The 25665-nt window shown below is 41.6% G+C and overlaps 2 protein-coding genes across 19 annotated transcripts in view; both read right to left on the bottom strand.

Moving 5' to 3' along the window:
- Window positions 1-18014, bottom strand: part of fam189a1 (family with sequence similarity 189 member A1) — a 128239-nt gene extending 110225 nt beyond the window's left edge. The window contains exon 1 of the mRNA XM_014175445.2: window positions 17282-18014. Coding sequence (XP_014030920.1) covers window positions 17282-17506 — 225 coding nt within the window. The 5' untranslated portion in view covers window positions 17507-18014. The remainder of the gene's footprint in view (window positions 1-17281) is intronic.
- Window positions 18015-18863: 849 nt separating this feature from the next.
- The window catches only part of tjp1a (tight junction protein 1a), a 187227-nt gene continuing 180425 nt past the window's right edge, over window positions 18864-25665 (bottom strand). For 14 of the 18 annotated variants that reach the window (XM_014175461.2, XM_045708278.1, XM_014175450.2 and 11 more), the window contains 2 exons: window positions 22527-22670; window positions 18864-20721 (listed from right to left, as the gene is read on the bottom strand). In XM_014175461.2, the coding sequence (XP_014030936.1) occupies window positions 20627-20721; window positions 22527-22670 (239 nt within the window). In that variant the 3' untranslated portion in view covers window positions 18864-20626. The remainder of the gene's footprint in view (window positions 20722-22526; window positions 22671-25665) is intronic. The other 4 variants (XM_014175454.2, XM_045708281.1, XM_014175457.2 and 1 more) reach the window with 2 other exon arrangements.

Genomic DNA, 25665 nt, shown 5'->3' with positions numbered 1-25665 from the left:
GACATCAACGGAGCACACAGATGATCGTGTTATCACATTCACATGAATTATTTGAATATTACTTACGATTCTGTATTAATATCAGTGAATTAGTGGTAAAAAAAAAGGTGGGTAATGGAGGGTCAACTATAAACTCCAGTGGGTGATCGAGATAAGTCGAACAACGACCGTTATAAACTAAATGGTATTACATTTTTAGAACTGTGTTGCTTGCATGTTGATTGCATTTTAATGTAGGACTATAGGGAAGATAGGCCATGTGGAGATAATCATATTAAAACATATGTTCCTAACCTGTTTGATAAGATTAATACAGATTTTCTCAGGGGAACCCCAACCCCAAGTTTGGGAACAACTGTACTAAACTCTCTCTCTGCTTCCTCCTGCATGCATTGCAGCCTTCCTCAGCCTCACCACTGAGCACCACATCCCTGTATGTCTCAGGTGCCTACTCTCTGTAAAGCAAAGTTCTGATGAGAACTTAGTAGCCTATTTCTTGCTCCTTCTGAGGTAGGCTCTGTTTAACGTTAACTTCTTACTTCATCCTAGCTGGTTAAGTAATACGAGGGATGTCTCTAGACACGGCAGGAGTCGTGGGACGGTTTTAAAATTGCTTTTTGTCCGGCATCTGACAAACACACTGTCAGCAGCGTCTCTACTTGATCTGACTCTGAGCTGGGGTAGTTGGTTTCATGTCTCAGGCCGAGTTAGCTGTTTGAGAGAGTGGTGAATGTGCCGCTAAAAAGGCAAATCCATGAGGCAAATCCGGGGGATGCAGGTTAAAATAATGAATGATTCCACTCGTTCGCAAAGAGACAGGCGCGATTATAACTCAGCCAGATCAATAGTATAAGCATTCTGTGCTTTGATCAACACTGGGAGCAATATTTAGATGTCGACCCATAGGCTAATTGATTAGGGTTTGTTTACAAAATATATATTTTTATTCGAAAAAATGACAGAGGTCCGGACCTCGGTTTCCTCATTATGTAGTTACGACCCTTCCATTAAGTTTCACTTTTCATTATTTTCCATGAAGCATGCCAAAATCATTCAATCACCAATGTGTTATTCAATCACTGGACACCTGCGGGAAGAAGACATAACTTGGTGAAATGTTCACCGTGGCAGAATAATACGCAGATTTATAATAGTATTATTACGTCATCTGTGGGAACCTCAAATATTGTGCTAATTGAATACGAAGCCTTTGGCTTCTCCTCTCTTCTTCTTGAGTCTAAAATCTGAAGTCTAACGGAAAAGATAAAGGAAAATGGAATTCCTCTTCAACGTACAGTTGTCTGAGCAAACAGCATAAATGACCCATTTTAAATTCAACACCTCCAGTATGGGGCCATTCTCCATTGGGGATCACTGGCCTAATATTTGAATGACATTTGAATGATTTTATCCATTTCATCCATAAAACAGTAGCTAGTCTACCACCTGCAGTTCATGGTGGTTCCTCTGTGGTGGCGATGAGAGAGAGATAGAGAGAGGTGTGGAGAATCAGATCTCCTCAGGGAACCTAGCCAATGAACAGCACATAGACCTTCTTCACTTCACACATTAATTACAATGGCAGTTGTCTGTGATAGATTTTCCCATCAGCTCTCAGGTACCTGGCTGGCCGGTGCCCTGCTCTCCTGCTCTCCTGCTCTCCTGCTCTCCTGCTTTCTGCTTGGCTATTCCCCTCTGGCTTCTGGAGCCCAGCGCCTCTCAGCTGTCAGTCCAATCTACAGCAGAATCCCACTACATGACATCTCCATTACCTAACCCCCCCCGAAATACACACACACACACCCACCCACCCACACACACACACACACACACACATACACACACACACACACACACACACACACACACACACACACACACACACACACACACACACATAGAGTCTCAGACAAAGAGGAGCAGGAAGAGTGCTCCCCCTGTTTGCACACACCACAACAAAGGAGCCTAAACAGAAATCCAACCCCATCATTTACAAGATGCAAACTCAATCAGCAACCGTTAATCATGTCATGTGCTGCTGGGACTAGCATTCATGTCTGGAGAGACATAACCTACTGTACAGTACGTACACAGAGAGAGCAGATGGTCTGTTATGCACAAGCAAAGCCATAGGTAGGAAACCATCTCAACGTCCAACTGAGGGTAAAAACAAAGATCTCTGCTCACAGAGGTAAACGTACAGTAAATCTCATAGCAGCTCGTTTCTCTGCCTGTTTAGTGCAGGGTAATGACGTGACGAAGTGGTTGGTGGGCGGGTAAATTGGCCACTGTTCAGAGAAGAAAGCCATTCTCTCCCACACAGAGCAGAGCATTACCCCCTCAGCCCCGTGTGTCATCCTCTCTGCTCCTCGTCACATTATGGCCATGGTGGAGGAGATTTCAGGATGTGGGATTGGAGTCAAATGTTGAATAAAACCTACAGTTAGACAGTGCAGCCCAAAACAATCCTAAAGTATACACACAGCAATGGGGCCGGATACACATACTGTGTACACACTTATCACACATACACTACACTAAAGTAATCCTTCTAACCCCCCCCCCTTACACATACACACATACACTACACTAAAGTAATCCTTCTAACCCCCCCCCCTTAAAAGATTTAGATGCACTATTGTAAAGTGGTTGTTCCACTGGATATTATAAGGTGAATGCACCAATTTGTAAGTCGCTCTGGATAAGAGCGTCTGCTAAATGACTTAAATGTAAATGTAAAACTAACAACTCTGTAGCAGCTGGGCAGATGTCTGTGTTCCTGAATATACTGTAACTTTATGTGTCCACTCATTTTAAACTGACAGGGCTTGAAATGGACCTGATTCTAGAGTTATATCGTTTCAAGGTTAGAATTTGTGTATGCTGGACAGAGAGCGAGAGAGAGCGAGAGAGAGCGAGAGAGAGCGAGAGAGACCTGGGAATTTGAAAACCCAATTTTGATACACTCCCATATCTATTGGGTGAAATACCAGAGTGCCATCACAACAGCAATATTTGTGACCTGTTGCCACAAGAAAAGGGTAACCAGTGAAGAACAAACACCATTGTAAATACAACCCATATTTATGTTTATTTCTTTTCCCTTTTGTACTGTAACTATTTGCACATCATTACAACACTGTATATAGACATAATATGACTTTTGAAATGCCTTTATTCTTTTGGAACCTTTGTAATTGTAATGTTTACTGTAACATTTGTTTTGTTTATTTCACATTTGTTAATTATCTATTTCACTTGCTTTGGGAATGTAAACATATGTATCCCATGCCAATAAAGCCCCTTCAATTGAAATTGAGCGAGAGAGAGGCTCAGCATGGTGCTAGTAGGTACCTGGCCTCTAACCAATAGAGAATTGATACCTGCTCATGCCGGGGCTCAGCGCATTAGGAGCTCTGTGTGAACCACACGGCGGACTAGACTAGCGGGCTGAATAAATGAGGGAGCACGTGCCTATGCTGTAACTCCAAGCACCAGAGGGGCACTGGGCCTGTCAGCATCTGACATGCAGTACAAATCACCCTCCACCTTCCATCTGAACGAATTAGGCTCGGCACACACCCAGACACTTAAACAACTTGATTACTTATGCTCGCCCTCTTTCTCTCTTTCCCACTCTCTCTCTCTCTCTCTCTCTCTCTCGCCCTCTCTCTCTCTCGCTCTCTCCAAGACTAGAGTTTAAGGTCTATAACAAACCAACTCAGTGTGACAGTACTGTGGTCGTTTCCCCAACCTCCCCCAAAAATCCCTACTGCTCGGATGAGTAAATACTGTATAATGTTTTACACATCAAAGTAATCCTGAAGCAAGGGGTTATGTAGCAGTTTGACTAGTGAACATAATGTTGTGAATCTGGTCTAATACATTCATTCATGCAAGAAATCCCACAAAAGCATTTCCCCACCAGCAGTAGTAGAGCGAAACAGGAAGCGGGGCTATTTGTAATGTTAACACCATTCAGAAGTGGGACACTGAATTCTCTTTCTGGGTTTTCAACATCCGCTCTCCAACAGGTAGTCAGCAGCAGCCCGTCGGCAACAATATAATATTATCAGACTATTGATGTATGTTCTCAAGTGGGTGTTAATAATTAGTAACACAGCGCCAGTGGAGAGTAGAGCTGAGCTCCTGAACAGAACAGGATATCCTCTGAGCTCCTACTCTGTTGGCCCGGGCCAGAGAGCTGCATGAAGACCTGTCAGTGAAGCTGTCTTCACTCACACACACTTACAGTCACAGGCCAGGGTATCAGCTGTGTGCAGGACACACCGCTCACTGTGGCTACTCTACTCCACAGAACTTTGTGTGATTTGGCAGATTGTGCTGAATTGTCCCTATCCACTGAGGCCACAGGAGGAGACACTCAATCTGTCTGCTGGATTTACATCCAACCATAATGCAATCTCTCATTCCTCTCATTCTTCTTCTCCCAGTTTTACTGGAGTGAGTTATGGAGCCAACCAAATCATATTAGAAGCAGCACACTGACAAGGAGGAGAACAGGTCTGTCTCTGCCCGTCAAACACTATTGAGATGGATTCAACATTCAGACAGCTGGCATTTAAGAGTTGCTCAGACGCAGTCATGACATTTATGGTGCTGTTCATATTACTGCGTATTGCTGTACCCACTACTGTATAAGGACTGCTTGAGCAGCTAAAGCACCACCAGTCCCTCCTAATGCTTCACACCTAACTGTTGTTATTCTAGTATAGATATGCTGTTGCCTCTCTAATAAGTAATTCATGTCTGACAGGTCTACAGTAGTTTGGCTCTATAAGGAATGTGTCATGGCCAGGCCAGAGGACATTTAGCATTGAGCTGTGGACTGCAGTCGATCTGGTTGGCCTGGCCTACTGTTGGCATTCCATTGAACAGCTTTCACAGCCCACCACAACCCACCACCCTGCTGTCAATTCTCTCCCCTTACTGACGTTCCCTGAAAATAGCTATTATTGGCTTGGCAAAGGTTTCTTAAATCGATTGCTGCCATTTCTTGTACTTATTTCTTTCTCAATAAGATTAACAGTCTTTCTGACTTGACATTAACACACTTTATGCAACAGATTTATGGATGATAAATATTTCATAGGTCTATTAGTTTTGGAATAGCACTACAGTATATAAACCCATTACATTAATTCCACCATCCAAACAGTAGTACAAGTGTTTAGCTAATTAGCAAGATGGTAGATCACACAAAGTGGCAAAGGACGACACACTGATTTGTTCGTTCAGAAGTCGACTCTGCATGTGTGGTCTAAAAGCCATGCATAAACACACACACACACACACACACACACACACACACACACACACACACACACACACACACACACACACACACTGATCCCCCGCGCTGCCTGCCGCCCTGAAGTGGCCAGCGACAGAGCCCAGGCTCTTTGTGTCAGGATGCTGATAGGGGTGGAGGAGCAGGGTGGAGAGAGGAGAGAGAGGGGCATGTTTAGAGACAGTGTTCATTTCTTCACTCTAATCAGGCAGTCTGAGAATACAGAAAACCTATTCTGGAGAAGTCTTCCACCTCTGGGGAGCAGAGTGATGGGCACTGACCCAGAAACACTGGTTTGTTCTGGGCTGCCACTTACATCAGGACCTGGAAGACTCCAACGTGGAGGAAGCAAAGTAAAACCATCCTTACTGGCCGCTAACAGTACACTTGTATAGTACAAACACAGTATAATACACACAGAGTAATAAAGCAGCATAAAAAAAGAACAATCAGTATAGCAGTGGCAGTCGGTGCCGTTTAAGATGAGGGTGATGATTATTTTTTTATATATTTTTTACTTTTACCCCTTTTTCTCTCCCAATTGTTAATTACAGTCTTGTCCCATCGCTGCAACTGCCCTACGGACTTGGGAGAGGCGAAATTCGAGAGCCATGTGTCCTCCGAAACACAACCCTGCCAAGTCGCACTGCTTCTTGACACAATGCTCGCTTAACTCGGAAGCCAGCCGCACCAATGTGTCAGAGGAAACACTGTCCAGCTGGCGATTGAAGTCAGCTTGCAGGAGCCCGTCCCACCACAAGGAGTCGCTAGAGCACGATGGGACACGAAAACCCCAGCCGGACAAACCCTCCCCTAACCCGGACAACGCTGGGCCAATTGTGTGCCGCCTCATGGGTCTCCCAGTCACGGCCGAATGTGACACAGCCTGGGATCGAACCCAGGTCTGTAGTGATGCCTCAAGCACTGCAATGCAGTGCCTTAGACCGCTGCACCATTTGGGAGGCCACCATTATTATTTTTTTATGAGCATGGCCTTATTTCTATTACAGCATATTGGATGACTGTCATTCATATTCCATTCACCAAGCTCAATGTAACATCAATAGGTTCAGATTCCTTCATGATAATTGAATTGTCCCTATACACATTATGAGGTTGCTACAACCTAGCCAATGAATGAAAGTTTACAACGTAGGTGCACAGGTTGAGAGAAAAACTTGACTAATCAAGGTGACAGACAGTGACACATTCAATACTGCTTTTTACAATCATGCAGTACACTGTACAGTCAGCAAGCAGTTTAGCAGCTACACCGGTGGGCCCCGGTGCCAATAAATTAATAAAACTGAGAAAAGTTCCAGTGTTGGATATCCATAGCCAGTTAGCTAACATAGCATCCCTCTCTGTTTGAGCTGGGTCCTGATGTAAGCTAAATTAGCTAGCTGCATTCTCTAGATAAGAAAGTGAAAGTGAAGAAAAAAATACAACAAAATATAGTTAGCTCTCTCTCTCCTGCTTCTCCTTCATTTTTGAAGAAATGAATTTGTTAAAATCTGTTAAACTATTGTCTTTCTCTCTCTTTGAGTCAACTACTCACCACATTTTATAAATATAAGTCTGTACACCTCCAGAACGAATGTGTAGAGAGGAGAAGTGACTCAACAGTTTTTTTTCTCCATACCAATCAGCTTCACACACACTGCCTCTGGACAAACACAACAGGGGCATTGGAGCAACTCTGGTGGTTGGGTGTGGGGGGGATTTTTTTACAGGGCTTTTAAATGCTAATTTCTGGTGACTTTTGAGAAAATGATACAGACAAAAAATGTACTTACAAATGGGCACATTTACAAGGCTAAAGTGGGCCTTACAGAGGGGCACTTACTCTGGTACAGTCCAGTCTTAGGGCCATTCATTATGTATGGAACATATTCAATTAAACAAATATTTTCTAATTGTTCTCTGGTACTGTATGATGAATTTCCTAGTATTTTTCTCACTTCCCCTACAGTAGGTCAGGTTGTTACTACTGCTGCTCTACATACTGTATGGTTGGAAACGTAATGTATTTGAACTTATAATAATTATTATACTGTAATAATAACCAGCAACATACATATAAAAACGGTATATATTTTTTTAAAGGTAGGCGTGAAAGGTCAAACTGAAATTAAAAATCTCCACTCTACACAATTAGCTTGGAGGGGCACTTCTCACTATCTTACCTGTTGATTTGTGGCATCTCTCTCTCTGCCTGTCTGTCTGTTTGCCCGTGGTTTTTACCATGGCTGCCTCTCTCCTGGATGAAGTTAACACATGCAGTACACCCTTTAGACCTAAGATGCTATCATTTCATCAGTGATAATACATGATAATTCAGATTGATTCCCACCATGACGGATCATCAGGCTATGAACTCTATGGGCATGGAGAAGCACTTGTCACTAGCTTACCTTTTGGTTTGTGGCCTCTCTCTCTCTGCCTGTCTGTCTGTTCATGGCTGTCACTCTTCTGCCATGATCATGATGACCAAACAAAGTATTAACACATGGAACAAACATTTATGACCCATAATCACTGCGATGAAGTTAAAGACAACTAACCTGAAAGCACTGAAATGTTCCTGCTAGTTTGCCAGGGGTGGTGTGAGAGCAGTTGTCAAGAACCTTACTTACAGTCCTTTGCACTCCTTTAAAAAAACTCTTAGGTCCTCCTTTTTTCTCTCTTCTTGACTGGTGGCATACACATTGCTAACTTGCTGACCCTATGAATAAGACTAAGACAGTGATTGATTGTGCAAGTAATTCTGTAGCTAGCAAGTATTTTGGGCTTCAAAACATTCACTATCAGTTTCTCACACAGCCAGAACTACCCAGCGTTAGCTAGTTAAATAAAACCTTTACTTAAATGTACTGTGTTGTTGCCAACAACAATGACTTTCCCTGGTGCAGTGAGTAATGATTGTGGTGCTTTTTCTCTCACTCACACACTGCACACTCAGGGGCGCAACTTTGGTTTTAGAAGGGGGGGGGTCTGGGGGTCCTTACATTTTTGGGGGCATCTAAAGCTAATTTCCTGCATTTCTACACAATCTAATATGACCCATGGCCCTTCTAGCCATCTCTATTTAGAACAACAAAAAGTAAGCACAAATGCCCACAGTCATCAAGCTAGGTAAGATTATTATTAAATATTTTTAAGTGATTGATAAGACTGAACTAGATCAATGATAATTCAATAATCAATATTGTGTTTCACCTTTAACCAATAGCCTAATAAATGAACAACTCTTACAAATAAAGTACAAAGACTTTTGACTGTCTTTATTAAGAAATCCTCTATATCACATTTCAGCCAGACAGCCCAGCCAGCCCGAGCCACCTGCACGCCCGACACCCACCAGTCTAGTCAATAACTAAACTCTCTCCCCAACACAACTTCCTTTTTTTATATATGTCTCAAGGGAAGGGTTTGGAAAATAAAAGTTTAATAAAAACACACATACACACATACACATAACACATTAACACATTAACACACAGAAACCATACATCCTCCATATAATTAATATCATAGGCCTAATAGTACTGTAGAGCTCTTTTTACTTGCAAACAATATAGCTGGGTCACCCAGTCCTGTCCCTAGGGGTCTACGGCCCTGCAGCACCCCAAACCAACACACCCCACTCAGCTTTAGGATATTAGTGAAACATTCATTATTGGTTTCAGGTGTGTTAGGCCAAGGCCAGAGTGACAACCAACGGTATGGCAGACCCCGTGGGCCAGGACTGAGCAACCCAGCAGCTAGGGATCGCCTAAATAGGTCCAGTATCGCCACTTACGTGGGCATGTTTTCAATAGAGACTCCTTTTGTCATACAGTATTCCATATAAGGCATCCAGACCTTATGAAAGTTGCACAGTATATCCTTAATCTTGTAATAAGTCAAATCTAGTGATACATAACTTGACATTCCTGCCATCCATTGTGACATTGTGGGAGGATAAACAACCTTCCAATTAATGGCAATGCATTTCTTAGCCGCTATAAATGCTAGGTTACACAGTTTCTTCTGATAACAGTCTCCAGTATCAACATTTTCAAGCAAACAAAAACAGGGAGAAGGGAGAATCTGTAGACATGCTGAGATAAAAGAACATCTTTGCCAGAATTCAGCCAGCCTTCACAAGACCATAAAATATGCAAATATGTCCCCTTTTGTGTTTTACACCTCAAGCAGAATAATACAATTTCTGAGTGCATGGTATTCAGTTTCACTGGCAAATAGTATGTTCTATGGATGGTCTTAAACTGCTGTAATTTATGTCTGAGATCATCATTAATAGTGTCTCCCAGGTCTTCTTCACATTTCTGTTTTACATGTTTTGTGTCATCATGAAATACCTCTATCAACCCTTGATACAGTTTGGAAATCAACTTTAGAGGTTTGTCAGACTGCCTTAAAATAGGTTCAATCTTTGAAGCTTCTTGCTTGTCCAGTGTTTGCTGCACAGAGATAATAAAGAGTTGTATCTGCAAAAGTTCACCTCAGCGCCGTCACAGACTGGTCTTCCCTGGCTGCCTGACCCTGCTGAGACCACTGATCCTGCTCAGATGAGGCATGACAAAGAATTATCTTGGTGTACATTTATACATGATATTATTCAAGAATAGTATTAATGGCTCAATAAGTGAAATGACCATTATTCCCAGATCCCAGACTGTAGCCTACCCATCAACTCAAGATGGAACTTTGTATCCATTCACAGACTGTTATAATATACTGCAAAATTCACTTGAGCTCCGTAGATTGGTCTTCCCTGGCTGTCTGACCCTGCAGGGACACCTGTCACCATCTGATCCTGCTATGATGATGAGCATAGTGTGATGTACTGACTGTGCAGAATATCGATCTTCAATCGCTGGTTTCATCATTTGATTCAGGTTTAGTGTGATTGAGGCAAAAATAATAGCTAAAGTTAGTAAGCTAGCTAGCTAACATTAGCCAACTTTTGGCTAGCTCTAACTAATGGTACAATGGTACATCATAAAATGTACTTCTGTTGATTTGGGACAAAACAAAGGCTACAAAACATTTCCATATACACAACAGCTGTTAGATACTGCTACCTGACAGATAGCTAGCTGTGGTAGCTACTAGCTAGCTAACTAGCTACTAGTAGTTAATTCACTTCAGTCGAGAGGGGATGAAACCCTTAGCTAACGTAACATGTCAGTTGCAGTACTAGCTCAGCACTGGGAATAAATACAATTTTTTCTGTCAAACAGCAGTTACCTTGCCTGCTAGATCAGTCAACTAAAGAGTAGCCAGTTTCTGCTCTGCTTGCTTTTACAACTCAGAGAAAAAGCGCAACACAGACAGCAGCTGCCTCTGTTCATCTCTCCCGTGCTGGTCCCATACGCCAGCCTTTCAGAAGCTTTGCCTTCACACAGCCTGTCCGCACACTCTGTGGTGTCCGTGAGGTCCTAAATCCAGCAGGCTGAATCCGGAAAACAGTCTACACGACCAATCTGAGGTGTCCGCATGGTCCTAAAGCACACCTGTGTCGTGTTTTGCATCACATCTCAATGATAAAACTGGGGGGGACAAAAATGCAATTTCAGAATGTGGGGGCGTCATGTCCTCCCCGTCTCCGGTGAAAGTTGCACCCCTGGCCACACTGCTTGTAACAACTGAGGGTGAGAATGAAGCAGTCAGTGGGGCTGGGGGAAGTGACTCAAGTTCCAGCAGCAGAGGACTTTAAAAAATGTTTACATGAACAATGAAGTGAGGGAAGGAAATCAGCCTCTGACACAGACACACAGAGTTCAGCATGGAGTTATTTAACAGCCTAGTAAGAAGAACAACAACTTATGTTTCATACCAAGCAATGAGTAACAATGCTTAGATTTATTGCTCCACCACATGCTCACGTTTATCATACAAACTGCTTTCCCCTTAAAAACACACATAATAGAAAGGCAAGCTTTCCCTAACTACAATGAACAAAAATATAAACACAACATGTAAAGTGTTGGTCCCATGTTTCATGAGCTGAATTAAAATATCCCAGAAATGTTCTATATGCACAAAAACCTTATTTCTCTAAAATGTTGTGCACAAATTTGTTTAAATCCCTGTTAGTGAGCATTTCTCCTTTGCCATGATAATCCATCCACTTGACAGGTGTGGCATATCAAAAAGCTGATTAAACAGCATGATCATTATACAGGTGCACCTTGAGCTGGTGACAATAAAAGGCCACTCTATAATGTGCAGTTTTGTCACACAACACAAAGCCACAGGATGTCTCAAGTTTTAAGGGAGCATGAAATTGGCAAGCTGACTGCAGGAATGTCCACCAGAGTTGTTGCCAGATAATTTCATGTTAATTTCTCTACCATTAGCCACCTCCAACGTCGTTTTAGAGAATTTAGCAGTACGTCAAACCGGACTCACAAATGCAAACCACGTGTAACCACACCAGCCCAGGACCTCCACATCTGAATACTTCCTCGTCTGAGACCAGCCACCCGGACAGCTGATGAAACTGAGGAGTTTTTCTGTCTGTAATAAAACCCTTTTGTGGGTAAAAACTAATTCTGATTGGCTGGGCTTGGCTTGGCTCCCAAGTTGGTGGACCTCTGCTCTACCAGGCCCACCTATGGCTGCACCCCTACACAGTCATGTGGAATCCATAGATTAGGGCCTAATGAATTTATTTCAATTGACTGATTCCCTTATATGAACTGTAACTCAATAAAATCGTTGAAATTGTTGCATGTTGGGTTTGAATGTGTTCAGCATACTTACACTACATGGCTAAAAGTATGTGGACACTTGCTTGTCGAACATCTCATTCCAAAATCATGGGCATTAATGTGGAGTTGGTCCCCCCTTTGATACTATAACAACCTTCACTCTTCTGGGAAGGCTTTCCACTAGATGTTGGAACATTACTGCGGGGGCTTGGTTCCATTCAGCCACAAGAGCATTAGTGAGGTCGGGCACTGATGTTGGGCGATTAGGCCTGGCTCGCATTCGGCTTTCCAATTCATTGCAAAGATGTTCGATTGGGTTAAGGTCAGGGCTCTATGCATGCCAGTCAAGTTCTTCCATGCGATCTCGACAAACCATTTCTGTATGGACCTCGATTTGTGCACGGGGGCATTGCATGCTGAAACAGGAAAGGGCCTTCCCCAAACTGTTGCCACAAAGTTGGAAGCACAGAATAATCTAGAATATAATTTTATCTGTAGCGTTAAGATTTCCCTTCACTGGAACTAAGGGGCTAGCCCGAACCATAAAAAACAGCCCCAGACCATTATTTCTACTCCACCAAACTTTACAGTTTGGCAGGTAGCGTTCTCCTGGCATCCGCCAAACACAGATTTGTCCGTCGGACTGCCAGACAGTGTAGCGTGATTCATCACTCCAGAGAACGCGTTTCCACTGCTCCAGAGTCCAATGGTGGCGAGCTTTACACCACTCCAGTCGACACTTGGCATTGCACACGGTGATCTTAGGCTTGTGTGCGGCTGCTCGGCCACTGAATCCCATTTCCCGACAAGCGGTTTGGAACTCGGAAGTGAGTGTTGCATCCGAGAATTGGCGATTTTTACGCCCTTCAGCACTCGGTGGTCCCGTTCTGTGAGCTTGTGTGGCCTACCACTTCGCGGCTGAGCTGTTGTTGCTCCAAGACATTTCCACTTCACAATAACAGCACTTACAGTTGACTGGGGCAGCTCTAACAGGGCAGAAATTGGACGAACTGACTTGTTGGAAAGGTGGCATCCTATGCTGGTGCCATGTTGAAAGTCGCTTCAGTACGGGCCGTTATACTGCCAATATTTGTTTATGAAGATTTAATGGCTGTGTGCTCGATTTTATACACCTATTAGCAACGGATGTGGCTGAAATAGCCGAATGCACTAATTTGAAGGGGAGTCCACATACTTTTGGCCGTGTAGTGTACATATCTGTAGTGTGAGTGAAACCCAGTATTGATCTCCAGGAGCATAGCCCGACCTGTGAACTTTCACCCCAAGGTTGCTTATCTCCGACAACACACACACACACACACACACACACACACACACACACACACACACACACACACACACACACACACACACACACACACACACACACACACACACACACACACACACACACACACACACACACACACACACACACATATCCCCTGTGCCAGAGACCACCATCACCCTCTATACACTGCCTCAATTATCTCTCTATAATTAATGGAACTACCTCCCAGCTTAATGCACTGGCTGGATCTCTGGCAGGAAATCAAGGAATAGTGCCTTCATAAATATTTAGAGAAACTGCGATTCAATTTTCAGTCGCAGAAAACAATGTTCCACTAAGACAATCTTTACAGTACACAATGAAAGCGAGAAGTTGCTTGAAAGTGTATTTCTTGCTCATTGAACATTGAGCCGTACAGTGTGTGTGTGTGTGTGTGTGTGTGTGTGTGTGTGTGTGTGTGTGTGTGTGTGTGTGTGTGTGTGTGTGTGTGTGTGTGTGTGTGTGTGTGTGTGTGTGTGTGTGTGTGTGTGTGTGTGTGTGTGTGTGCGTGTGAGAGAAAGAGAGAAATTGCTTTTAACACAAATTGGCAGGGAAATATATTGATAAGACCACTCTCTCCACAGGGACTCTCTTCACAGGAAAAGTTAGACAAATATGACCAGCACCACATGGGGATGGTGCCTGTGCCAAGAACAGCCCCCATCACTGATGGCCCAGCTGCACGCTATGAACCCCTAACCTACAGACTTCAGTAGAACTCAGGCTGGTCTCATAGACTAAACGTAACATAGTAAACAAAGATCTGCACACGTTTAAGTCTATCATCACAGTTATAGATCTACAGCAAGTAGGCCTAACCGCATGCTTTTCATGATCAGTAAAAACCAATTGGTCATGTAATTTCAGATACGTGAGGGTAGCCTCACAATATCTCTCAATATTGGCCAGAATAAATTGGATATTTGAGTGATATAAAACAAAAGTGAACTGTACCTGACAAGTATGAGTGGTTTAGGTTAATTTCCCATCCTTTGTGGGGTCTGCCTGTCAAGCAGCCGAAGGGCCCATTTTCTGACGTAACGTTACTGTTTACTTTGCAAGCTACCAGTAGAAACTTTGTACAGTTGGCTAAACAGTGGTAAGTAGACCTCAATATATTTTTTTATTCAATCAACGTAGACTTACGTAGAGAAGTTAGCTAACATTATCCCATTTTCAACATTGTTTTTAAATAGTGTTTAACTTCTCTAGGGTAGGGGGCAGTATTTTCACGGCCGGATGAAAAACGTACCCAAATTAAACGGCCTACTACTCGGGCCCAGGAACTAGAATATGCATATTATTAGTAGATTTGGTTAGAAAACACTCTGAAGTTTCTAAAACTGTTTGAATGATGTCTGTGAGTATAACAGAACTCATATGGCAGGCAAAAACCTGAAAAATCTAACCAGGAAGTGAGAATTCTGGTGCTTGTAGTCTTTTCAAGTCATTGCCAATTGAACACACAGTGAGTTAGGGTTCATTTTGCACTTCCTAAGGCTTCCACTAGATGTCAACAGTCTTTAGAAAGTTGTTTGAGGCTTCTAGAATGAACAGAGACCGAACGAGAAGGTGGGGAGGTTGGTGACCCAGGGAAGGACATCAGTTCATTGGTGCGCATTCACGTGAGAGTTAGCTGTGTTCCAAAATGTTTTTCAAGACACTGGAATCATCTGGTTGGAATATTACTGAAGTTTCACGTTATAAAGGCCCTAAAGATTGATGCTTTACAACGTTTGACATGTTTGAACAAACGTAAATAGAACTTTTTTAAAACTTTTCGTTGTGACATTTTCCGCGCGCTTCCTACATTTGGAGTAGCTAACTGAACGCGCTAACAACAAGGAGCTATTTGGACATAAATTATGGACTTTATCGAACAAAGCAACATTTATTGTGGACCTGGGATTCATGGAAGTGCCTTCTGATGAAGATCATCAAAGGTAAGTGAATATTTCTAATGCTATTTATGATTTTAGATGACTCCAAAATGGCGGGTATCTGTATTGCCTAGTGTATTTTTCTGAGCGCAGCACTCAGATTATTGCAAAGTGTGCTTTTCTCTTGAAGCTTTTTTTAAATATGTCACAGCGTTAGCATAAAGGAGATGTTCATCTATAATTCTTTCAATGACAGTTTAATATTTTATCAACGTTTATGACGAGTATTTTTGTAAATTGTTGTGCTGATTCACCGGCAGTATTGGAGGCAAAATATTTTCTGAACGTCACGCGCCAATGTAAAATGGGGTTTATGGATATAAATATGAACTTGATCGAACAAAAAATGCATGTATTGTGTAACATGATGTCCTAGGAGTGTCATCTAATGAAGATCGTCAAAGGTTAGTGCTTCATTTAGCTGTGTTTTGGGTATTTGTGATGCATCTAGTTGCTTGGAAAATGGCTGTGTGGTTATTTGTGTCTATGTACTCTCCCAACATAATCTAATGTTTTGCTTTCGCTGTAAAGCCTTTTTGAAATGGTTTGATTCAGGAGAAGTGTATCTATAAAATGGTGTGAAATAGTCCTATGTTTGAGAACTTTGAATTATGACATTTTGTAGTTTTGAATTTGGCGCTCTGATTTTTCACTGGCTGTTGAATAGTGTGAACCGTGGGTGGGACGATAGCGTCCCACCTGCCCGAGAGAGGTTAATCACGATTGCTGCTGGCAGACATAAAGGCTACATTGATGTCAAATTGGCTAGCAGGTTAATAACAGATGACATGAATATGGCTAGTTAACAAGTTAACTTTCAGAGGATAAACTAGATGTCTATGTCCAAATACTTTTGATTTGCTTGCCATCTATAGTGGTGATGACAGTAGTCAGACTGACAACTTTACCAGGACAATGTCAAGCTCTTTCCAAAAGCCTAATCTCTGATGAAGAAAGCTAAATGACATATGTTGTTTGCTTTAGCTACCTAGCTAGCTACATGACAAGTTTTATCTAAATTCTATCATCAACTGATTTCAGCCAGTGTATGGCTGTGGATTGACTGCATTGTTTGAATGGAATGTTGGCATATTGGCAGTTAATTTGAATTTAATCATTCCTCTAAAACTAGCTGGCTAGCTAGCTAACAAATATACTGTGCAGATAAATTCTTCAAATTCATGATTTAGACAATATCTTATCACAGTTCTGGCAAAACCATGGTTGACCAACTCCCTGATCAAAATGGCAGACTTTTATCCCATAATAAGTAGGTTCATGTCCATTCTAGTATTCTAATTCCTAATTCTATGTTCTTAACATATCATACGAAATAACACAAATTAATACATTCCATCCCAAACAACATTTCATACTAATGTCAGTGTCCTGGAATTTAATTTATTATGTTACGTCTCCCCTGAGTCAAGGTTGCAAAGCCAGTAGCCTGTATGTGAAACTCCCATCCATAAACAAGATTAGAGCCAAAATAGCATTGTGTTCTAGCTGAGAGAAATCCTTCACACCGTGCCCCAAACATGCCTGAGTATTTATTTTGAGCAATACTATTACAAACAAATTGCAACAAGATGACACATAAAATCAACTAATTAATCTTGCCTAAATGAGAGTAGATATTTCATAACGATAGGCCATCTATAGGCTTATGCCACAATAGGCTACTGTTGCCTATACAACAAAATGCCAAATGAAAGCATTTAAAACCACTGTTCAGTTGGTGACAGTCAATAAACGAAATAATTAATGGCATTAATGTTGATTTTACAACGTCTGCATAATTTACAATAAAACATGTGTCGAACCAACTGGACATGCTTACCAGGTGTGAGAACGTGCCAGATCTGTTTCCCGCGAAATGGGTCAATTTATAAACAACAATAAATAGTGAGCCACAAAGCACACACACATAAACCCACATGTTGGATTAATATTAATACTTAATTAACGAAATACTTACAGAGAAACCTGCCCAAAATGGACACGAATGTCTGACCCTTGGTGAGGTAGTGAGGGCCAGAGCGGCAAAACTGACTGCCAAAATCAGACTTCCCAAAACCATCTGAGAAACTCCGAGAGAAAGCATGATCCGAGTCCGAGTCCGAAACTCTCTGAGTCTGGAGAGGCTACGGGACAGGGACGCGGGGCTGAGCGAACGACCTCGGGGCATTGCTTGGACTGGCATTGTCACGGAGAAAACAGAGTTTATGTATCAGCTATTGAAAACAATGGGTTAAGCTCTTTCCATCAGCATCCAAAAGTGGCACCTAACAGCAAAGCAAGTAACCGATGTCCAAACGTTATCTTGATAAGCAACGGTGTCCAAAAAGCAAATAACATCAGTCCTACTAAATGGTTCCTTTGAAAGAGTCTCCATTAAATTGCTTAATTATCCCAAGATGCAGATGCGTAATTGTCGGTTATTCTGAAGGCTACAACAGTGTGATGGATGAGATGCGTAGTGACTTTCTTGTGCTGCTACCCAAATCGATTCCGCAAAAACACAGGATAACGCGCTATTAGCTAAGGTAACCGGGTTTTCGAGGAAAAGCTTGAGAAATGGTCCATCAAATCATATGCTCCCTTATTTTCATTGCTACAGGATACATTTTAAAGAACCTCAGCAAGTAAAAACGTATAGCTGAAATGACACGGGAATAGTGTCGCCCTTTACTGTAGGCTAGTATTCCACTGTCAAACGCGCGGCAGGGTACCATGCAGAGAGCGTGACCGTGGGTATGCTGTTTCACACAGGCGCAGGGTTTTCACAGACAGCAAACTACCCGCGGCGGCAGGAGGAGATGCAGCTAGCGTGTTTGGGGCAATCAATACTACGACGGTGCCACTTCGCTTCCCAAAAATAGCCTTACGCGATTGCGTCTACAAATAATTAGACTATATGAACATTAAAAAGATGACCATGCTCTTATCATTTGTGAAGCCATGCACTTATCCTTTGAGATGTCTATGAATTGTCTGAATTCAAAATCACCAATTTCTCATACATTTCTTCAAATTATAGCCCCCAACCAAATGTTTGAATGATCCATCTATAATTGATACAGTCAAGCCTACTTTATTTGATTCACAAAGGCTGAGAACAATCAATTGAGATGAAGTACAAGGCACTTTTAGTACATTGGGAGTAAAAACATGCATTTGCCTTAAAACAAGTTGATACTCTGCATATTAGTAAAAATGTAATTCATAATGCAAACAAGAGGGTAAAGCCACACTGTCCCTCTGAATAGCAGCCTGCTGTGGTGCTGACCTTGTGGAGACAAAGCCACAGGGCTCTAGAGCACCATCTGCACCGGCCAAGCTGGTACTGCACTTAAATCATGCCGCAGTATCTGAAGATAATAGAAATTCTACAGCAGCAACCTTCCCCCCTCTCAGCCATGTAATGGATGAAGATCAAACTATAGAAATCCAGTCTAAGCAGAAAACGAACATGATTACATATTTGACCTGAGAATCCTTTAAAACTATTAGAATGGAATATTTGGCTCATAAAAATAAGAAAAAAAACCCAGAAACGCTTTACTTTAAAAATGATTTTATTCATTAATACAGTGGTATACTTAAAATTGTGTCACAAAGGAGAAAAAAAGGTCAGCCACACGTGAAGAGCTAATATCCAATTTAAGCTGTGTTATCATATATAAAGAAAATAGTACTGGTGTGCCGTAATATATGGTCTATTAGTACAAAAATACATTTCAGGGCACAAAATAATACAGCATCCAGTATCACAAATAAATGAGGGGGACAGAGCACACCCTTTTAAAGAACAGGTTTGAAAAGTTGTTTAACCCAAGCACTTTCCTCTTTTGCAAATAACCATAAAAATATTGTGTGACAATTATTATTTATATGTAGTGTGAATATATTGGTAGAAAATGTGGATTTTATTACTGCTAATAGTTACAAGTTCCAAGGCTCAAGGGTATAACCAGATTAGAAAGTAAACCATGGTCAATTCATTTATTTTTTAAAACAGTTTTCTCTAAGTTTTATACAAAATAACAAAGACATACAAAAGTTCATTTACAAACCAAGAACCAAGGCCATATGCTAACTTTATTTACAGCCACTTGTCTTTTTTGTAATGTTTTTATTTTTCTTCTGAAGTCATATGCATAGCAGATAAAGAAAGCATAGCTTTATTAGCTTCAATTGTTCTTGTGCGCTAAACCCAAGTTCATTTATACAGTGGGTTGACAAAATGGCAAGAGAACTTCATTTTTCCATAATTTATCATCATAACTTAGAAGAACCCAGAGGTTTTTACTGAAAAAGTGAATAATATGCAGATAAGGCATCACTGCTTGTTAATGTAAGAGGGTTTTAACATGGTGAGAGAGAACTGAGCAGGCTTCTGGACCTGAGTCATAGCACATGCATAGATCTTGATACAGCAGGAGAATTCTGGTACTCAATACAAAGTGAATCCAAGGTCAGTTTACAGAAAGAAAAAAGGAAAGGAAGGAAGAGCCATTCGAGTCACAGGATGAGCATGTTAGAGGCATGAGCTGGGCTTTAAATCCACCTCAAAGTATTCCACCCTCATCTTCATTTTCTCTTCTGCAGATGCTTGCCAACTTCACTATCACCATAATCATTACCACAAAGCCATACATTCAGAAAATGTGGCTCTGCATTAGCATCATCACTTTACTGCTCACCTCCCTGGCACCGAATTCCAAAACCGTCACAAATCCGTCAATGTGGGAAAAACGTAACCGTCTTTGTAAGTCAGCCAATTCAAAAGGTAACAAAAAAGGTTGAAGTCTGATTCTTGAATTCTGTTTTCTAGAATTGAATTGAAAATTATATTTATACCATATACTATATATACTGTATGCATATATAGTATAAATACACCTACATGTATGTCAATCTACTTCAATAGTAAAAACCTCACAAACCATTTTCCTGTTATGTAACAATTAAAAGTTAAAACTTGGCGTATAATGTGATGAGTTACTCAGTGGCACAGGGCATGCATTCCATCACTGGTTAAATTGTTGTGTGTTTTGTATTTTCTTCAAGACCCCGGAAAGAGTTAAAGGACCGCACATAGGGGCAACTTCAGTCTCCTTCCATCTTCCATGGGCACAGTAAACAACGCTGGAGCACTAGGTGTAAATACATCATTGTGTATGGTCCACCCCTGGAGAAATGGTATATGTATGTATGTATGTATGTATGTATGTATGTATGTATGTATGTATGTATGTATGTATATTTTCACTCCTTTCCCATGGTTTCACATTCAGTAACAGGCCAGCTGTTGCACTCTTCAGAAGTGGTCGATGAGCACAGACACACAGTTGGCCCCCACCAGGTAGTTGGGGTCTCCAGGGAGAGACTGATTCTGCCAACTCTTGGGATCACCTGAGGGGGAGAGAAGGAACATGGTAATGATAACAGGTGGAGAAAGGGTATAAGGTTCATAATACATAATGCACTTCATGCTAAACTAACAACCAGCAAGCTCCAAACACTAAACTAAAACACCCTTTATTCCATTAAAGCCATATATAAATGCCGTTTGTGGTACACACCCCAGGATGTAGCTTGACAGAAGTAAACTTCACATTACATTGCTAAAACCACTCTTGATTTCAAATTATAGTTCTTAAGGATAGAGTATGTACTGGCAGCGACTGTAATTTGCGATTAATGGCCCAAGCCCAGGCCTTGAGCCAAGAGTATTGCCTCCACAGAAGAACAAATGTAAATAATTGTTAAAAAAAAACATGGCTTTAGACTCAAAACTGTTACACTAAACTGCACCATTTCTTCTAAACCACAATGCAGTTGCATTTTAAAGCACTGTTATTTCAGATGATTGCATTCATTCCCTCAGGGCCATGTGAGTAAAGTGAGTCATATGAGATCTTCAGATCAAAGTGCTGAACAATTTCAGGCTTTTAGCATGCTTTGTTGTTCTGATAGGAAATCACAAGTGAGGATAATGCATCCTAATCATTATAGTGTAATTACGCCTAAATGTCAAAGGGATTTTAGCAACGACAGGTCCTATCAGATAGGATCCATATGAGGACCAAGAGGTGTTTAACTGATTTTACTCAGATCAATTATCAATGACTCAGATTATTTGTTAGAGGTTCACAATTAGCCAGTGCAGCAGGAGGAGGAATGTTCACTGTGAAACTCATAATGACATCAGTACATTAAGGTAATGTTTTGTCAGAAGTAAACTGATCATGTGTGGTTTGGGTTGAATCTCTCCTGTCTATGAGCAGACTTCTTTCAGAACCATTCCAAACCAAGACCATTAAGTCACACACTATGCTGCTTCCTTACTGGAAACTCCCATTGGGCCTGGGCAGCTCAGCACCCAGCTAGAAAGGAGTCAGACTCAGTGAGGAGCAAGACACAAGTAATGAAGCTAAAGAAGGGCCTTGTTTTACAATAAGAGGATTAGAGCACAGCCCTGTAATCCATCTACAACGAAGCAGGACAACAAACGAACAAGCCAACGAGGCAGCAGTAGGCTAATTTAGCCCTTCATGTCTAATTCTAGCTGAGAGTAATTAGTAGCTAATCCACGGCGGTGCCAAGTTTACCATTAAGACATATAGAGAGGAGAGGAGGGAGAGCAGATAGCTGACTCGGTTCTGTTCTGATGCTGTCAGACAGATCTCAGATCCAACCCACAGGCTGTTCTCACATACACAACATAATATCTGGTAGTACTGAGGGAGCCATGCGTCTGTCTCTGAGAGGGTCCTCTTCCAAATTTAAGAGGACCGCTGTGTTTCAGGATAGACGTTTGGGTGGCTATGTGAGAAGAAAAGAAATCACTTGTGGGAAAAGAATGTGGAATGATTCACTACAACAAAGACCTTACTAATCTTATCAACACAAAACTGATCGGCGGGATGCATGTCCAATGGAACCATATCAACGTCAAACAGATGACATACACACTAAGCGGAGGAAAGAACGGAAAGAAAGATGTTTCAGCATGAAAAAGCAATGACAAGAAGAACTTTGATCTGAAGACCACATCAAATAAATAAAGATCAGTGGAGGAATGAGTGAGTGAACAAACCGAAATACCAAATAAATGAAACCATCAAAATCATACAAAGTGACCCACAACCATATCAGTTTGTCACACAGCCAACCCAAAGCCCCGACCCCAAAAGGACAGAGAGAGGACAGCGTACCCGACGAGGAGTCGGAGGATTTTAGAGCAAAAGACCAACCATCTGGGGTCATAGACGCACAGTGAGGTAAACGCAGCTCCACAGGCTTCAGGAACTTGAGGCCGTGAGGGCCACACATCACCAGCGGGCTGAGCAGGGTCTCTCCTTGAAACAGATACACACCACAGGGTTAGAGGCTAATACACATACATGTACACACAGTGTTCCTAAGATCACTGAAGCTGTTGGGCTCCTTAATGGGTTTAAACGGACACGGTGAACATAAGACAATGAGAACCGTTAAAGACCAAAGGAAAATATACATATCCTAGAAAAATGTAAAGAGGGAAGACGACAGAAGAGAGAGATGATAAATTATCTGTGAAAACAACATTATCTCATGAATACATTTGGATAGTAAAACAACCCCACCGTGGACTCATACAGCGCCTATCATAAGTATTCACCCCGTTGGATTTCTTCACATTTTATTGTGGGATTAAAATGGATTTAATTGTAATTTTTAGTTGTCAAAGATCTACAAAAAATACTGTAATGTCAAAGTGGATTTAAAAATATAAAAAAATGGACTAATGAAAAATAAACACTAATATACCTTGATTAGGTAAGTATTCACCTCTGAGTCAATACATGTTAGACACACCTTTGGCATTGATTACAGTTGTGAGTCTTCTTTGGTAATTCTTTAAGAGCTTTGCAACACCTGCATTGCGCAATATTTGCCCATAATTATTTTCAAAATTCTCAAGCTTTGTCAAGGTGTTGGGGATAATAGCTAGACAGCAATTTTCAAGTCGTGCCAAAGATTTTCAAGCAGATTTAAGTCAAAACTGCAACTTGGCCACTCAGGAACATTCACTGTCTTCTTGGTAAGCAACTCCAGTGTAGATTTGGCCTTGTGTTTTAGGTTATTGTCCTGCTGAAAGGTGAATTCTTCTCCCAGTGTCTGGTGTAAAGCAGACTGAAGCATGTTTACCTCTAGGATTTTGCCTGTGTTTAGTGACATCCCGTTTTTTTTTTTATCCTGAAAAACTTTCCAGTCTTTGCCGATGTCAAGCATACCCATATCCTGATGCAACAATGCTTGAAAATAAGGTGTTGGATTGGATTTGCCCCAAACATAAGGCTTTGCGTTTAGGCCAAAAAGTTTATTCCTTTGCCATGTTTTTTTTAAAGTATTCATTTAGTCCCTTGTTGCATGTTTTGGAATATTTTTTTATTCTGTATATTTGTATTGTTCATTTCACTCTGTCATTTAGGTAATTATTGTGGAGTCACTACAATCTTGTTGATCCAGCCTCAGTTCTCCCCATCACAGCCATTGTAGCGGTTTTAAAATCACCAATGGACTCATGGTGACTTCCATGAGCAGTTTCCTTCCTGTTCTGCAGCTAGGTCAGAAGTAAGACTGCAGTTATGTTCGAATACCCATACTAACATACTGTATATTACATACTTAAGTATATACTTCATACTATTAGTTCATTTCAGCATACTGTTAACCAACGGTATTCTTTCAGTTGAGCGTACTAGTGCTTCGCCCGTCTACTGGAAGTTGATGCTGTTGCTATGCATAATTGAGAGCATCCTGTCCTGTATCACCGCCTGGTACGGCAAATGCACTGCCCGCAACCGCAGGGCCCTCCAGAGGGTGGTGCGGTCTGCCCAACGCATCACCAAGGGCAAACTACCTACCCTCCAGGACACCTACAGCACCCAATGTCATAGGAAGGCCAAAAAGATCATCAAGGACAATAACCACCTGAGCCACTGCCTGTTCACCCCGCTATCATCCAGAAGGCGAGGTCAGTACAGGTGCATCAAAGCTGGGACCGAAAAACAGGTTCTATCTCAAGGCCATCAAACTGTTAAATAGCCATCACTAGTACATTAGAGGCTGCTGCCCTATATACACATAGACTTGACATCACTGGCCACTTTAATAATTGGAACACTACTCACTTTAATAATGTTTACATATTTTGCATTACCCATTTGTATATACTGTATCCTATTCTACTGTATCTTAGTCTATGCTGCTCTGACATTGCTCATCCAAATATTTATATATTCTTAATTCCATTCCTTTACTTAGATTTGTGTGTATTGTTGTGAAATTGTTAGATATTATTTGTTAGATATTACTGCACTGTTGAAGCTAGAAACACAAGTATTTAGCTACACCCGCAATAACATCTTCTAAACACGTGTACATGACCAATACAATTTGATTATGTTTGCAACCTCTTGTTAGCATAACAAATTACTAACTAGAGATCTTACGATTTCGGGTGTGTTTGTAAATTCAATATGGAGTGCCAGAGTGCGCTCTGGGTGTTTGTAAATTCAATATGGAGTGCCAGAGTGCGCTCTGGGTGTTCGTAAATTCAGAGCGTTTCGCTCTCGGAGCATTCAGAGCGTCCAATGCTCTGGCCGAGGAGTAGGGTTGATCCAAGGAGTAGGGTTGATCAGAGAGTTCTGACCTCACAACGGCAGTCAAGCACCCAAGCTAACTGGCTAGCTACTTCCAGACACAAATGAGAGAACACCTCACTCTGACCATGTTACTCGCCCTAGCAGAGCTGGATAGGCTGTTTTCATGTTATCCAGAGCGTTGGTGACTAACTGCGCTGCTGGCAAAAATGTAATTACACTTTTTTTTTGCCGACGTTTACTGAAACCGGCCATTTTCAACCGGTGTTGAACGTTCGTAAATTCATCAGTTATTCTGCACTCTAGCACACTCAGATGAGAGTGCTCTGAAATCGGAGTAGAATTAACAATGTCCATTGAGAACGCACAACAACTAAACCATGCATGACGTGAATAATCAAGTCAATAAACGTTGGGTAGTTAGTTAGTTAAATACAAGTAAAACTAAATGCATGCTCTTCAACCGATCGCTGCCTGCACCTGCCCGCCCGTCCAGCATCACTACTCTGGACGGTTCTGACTTAGAATATGTAGACAACTACAAATACCTAGGTGTCTGGTTAGACTGTAAACTCTCCTTCCAGACTCACATCAAACATCTCCAATCCAAAGTTAAATCTAGAATTGGCTTCCTATTTCGCAACAAAGCATCCTTCACTCATGCTGCCAAACATACCCTTGTAAAACTGACCATCCTACCGATCCT

This window comes from Salmo salar, chromosome ssa26 (assembly GCF_905237065.1).
Source record: "Salmo salar chromosome ssa26, Ssal_v3.1, whole genome shotgun sequence".
NCBI classification, from domain to species: domain Eukaryota; kingdom Metazoa; phylum Chordata; class Actinopteri; order Salmoniformes; family Salmonidae; genus Salmo; species Salmo salar.
The sequence above is the reverse complement of the archived record's forward strand: the minus strand, read 5'-3'. Positions and strand labels throughout refer to the sequence as shown.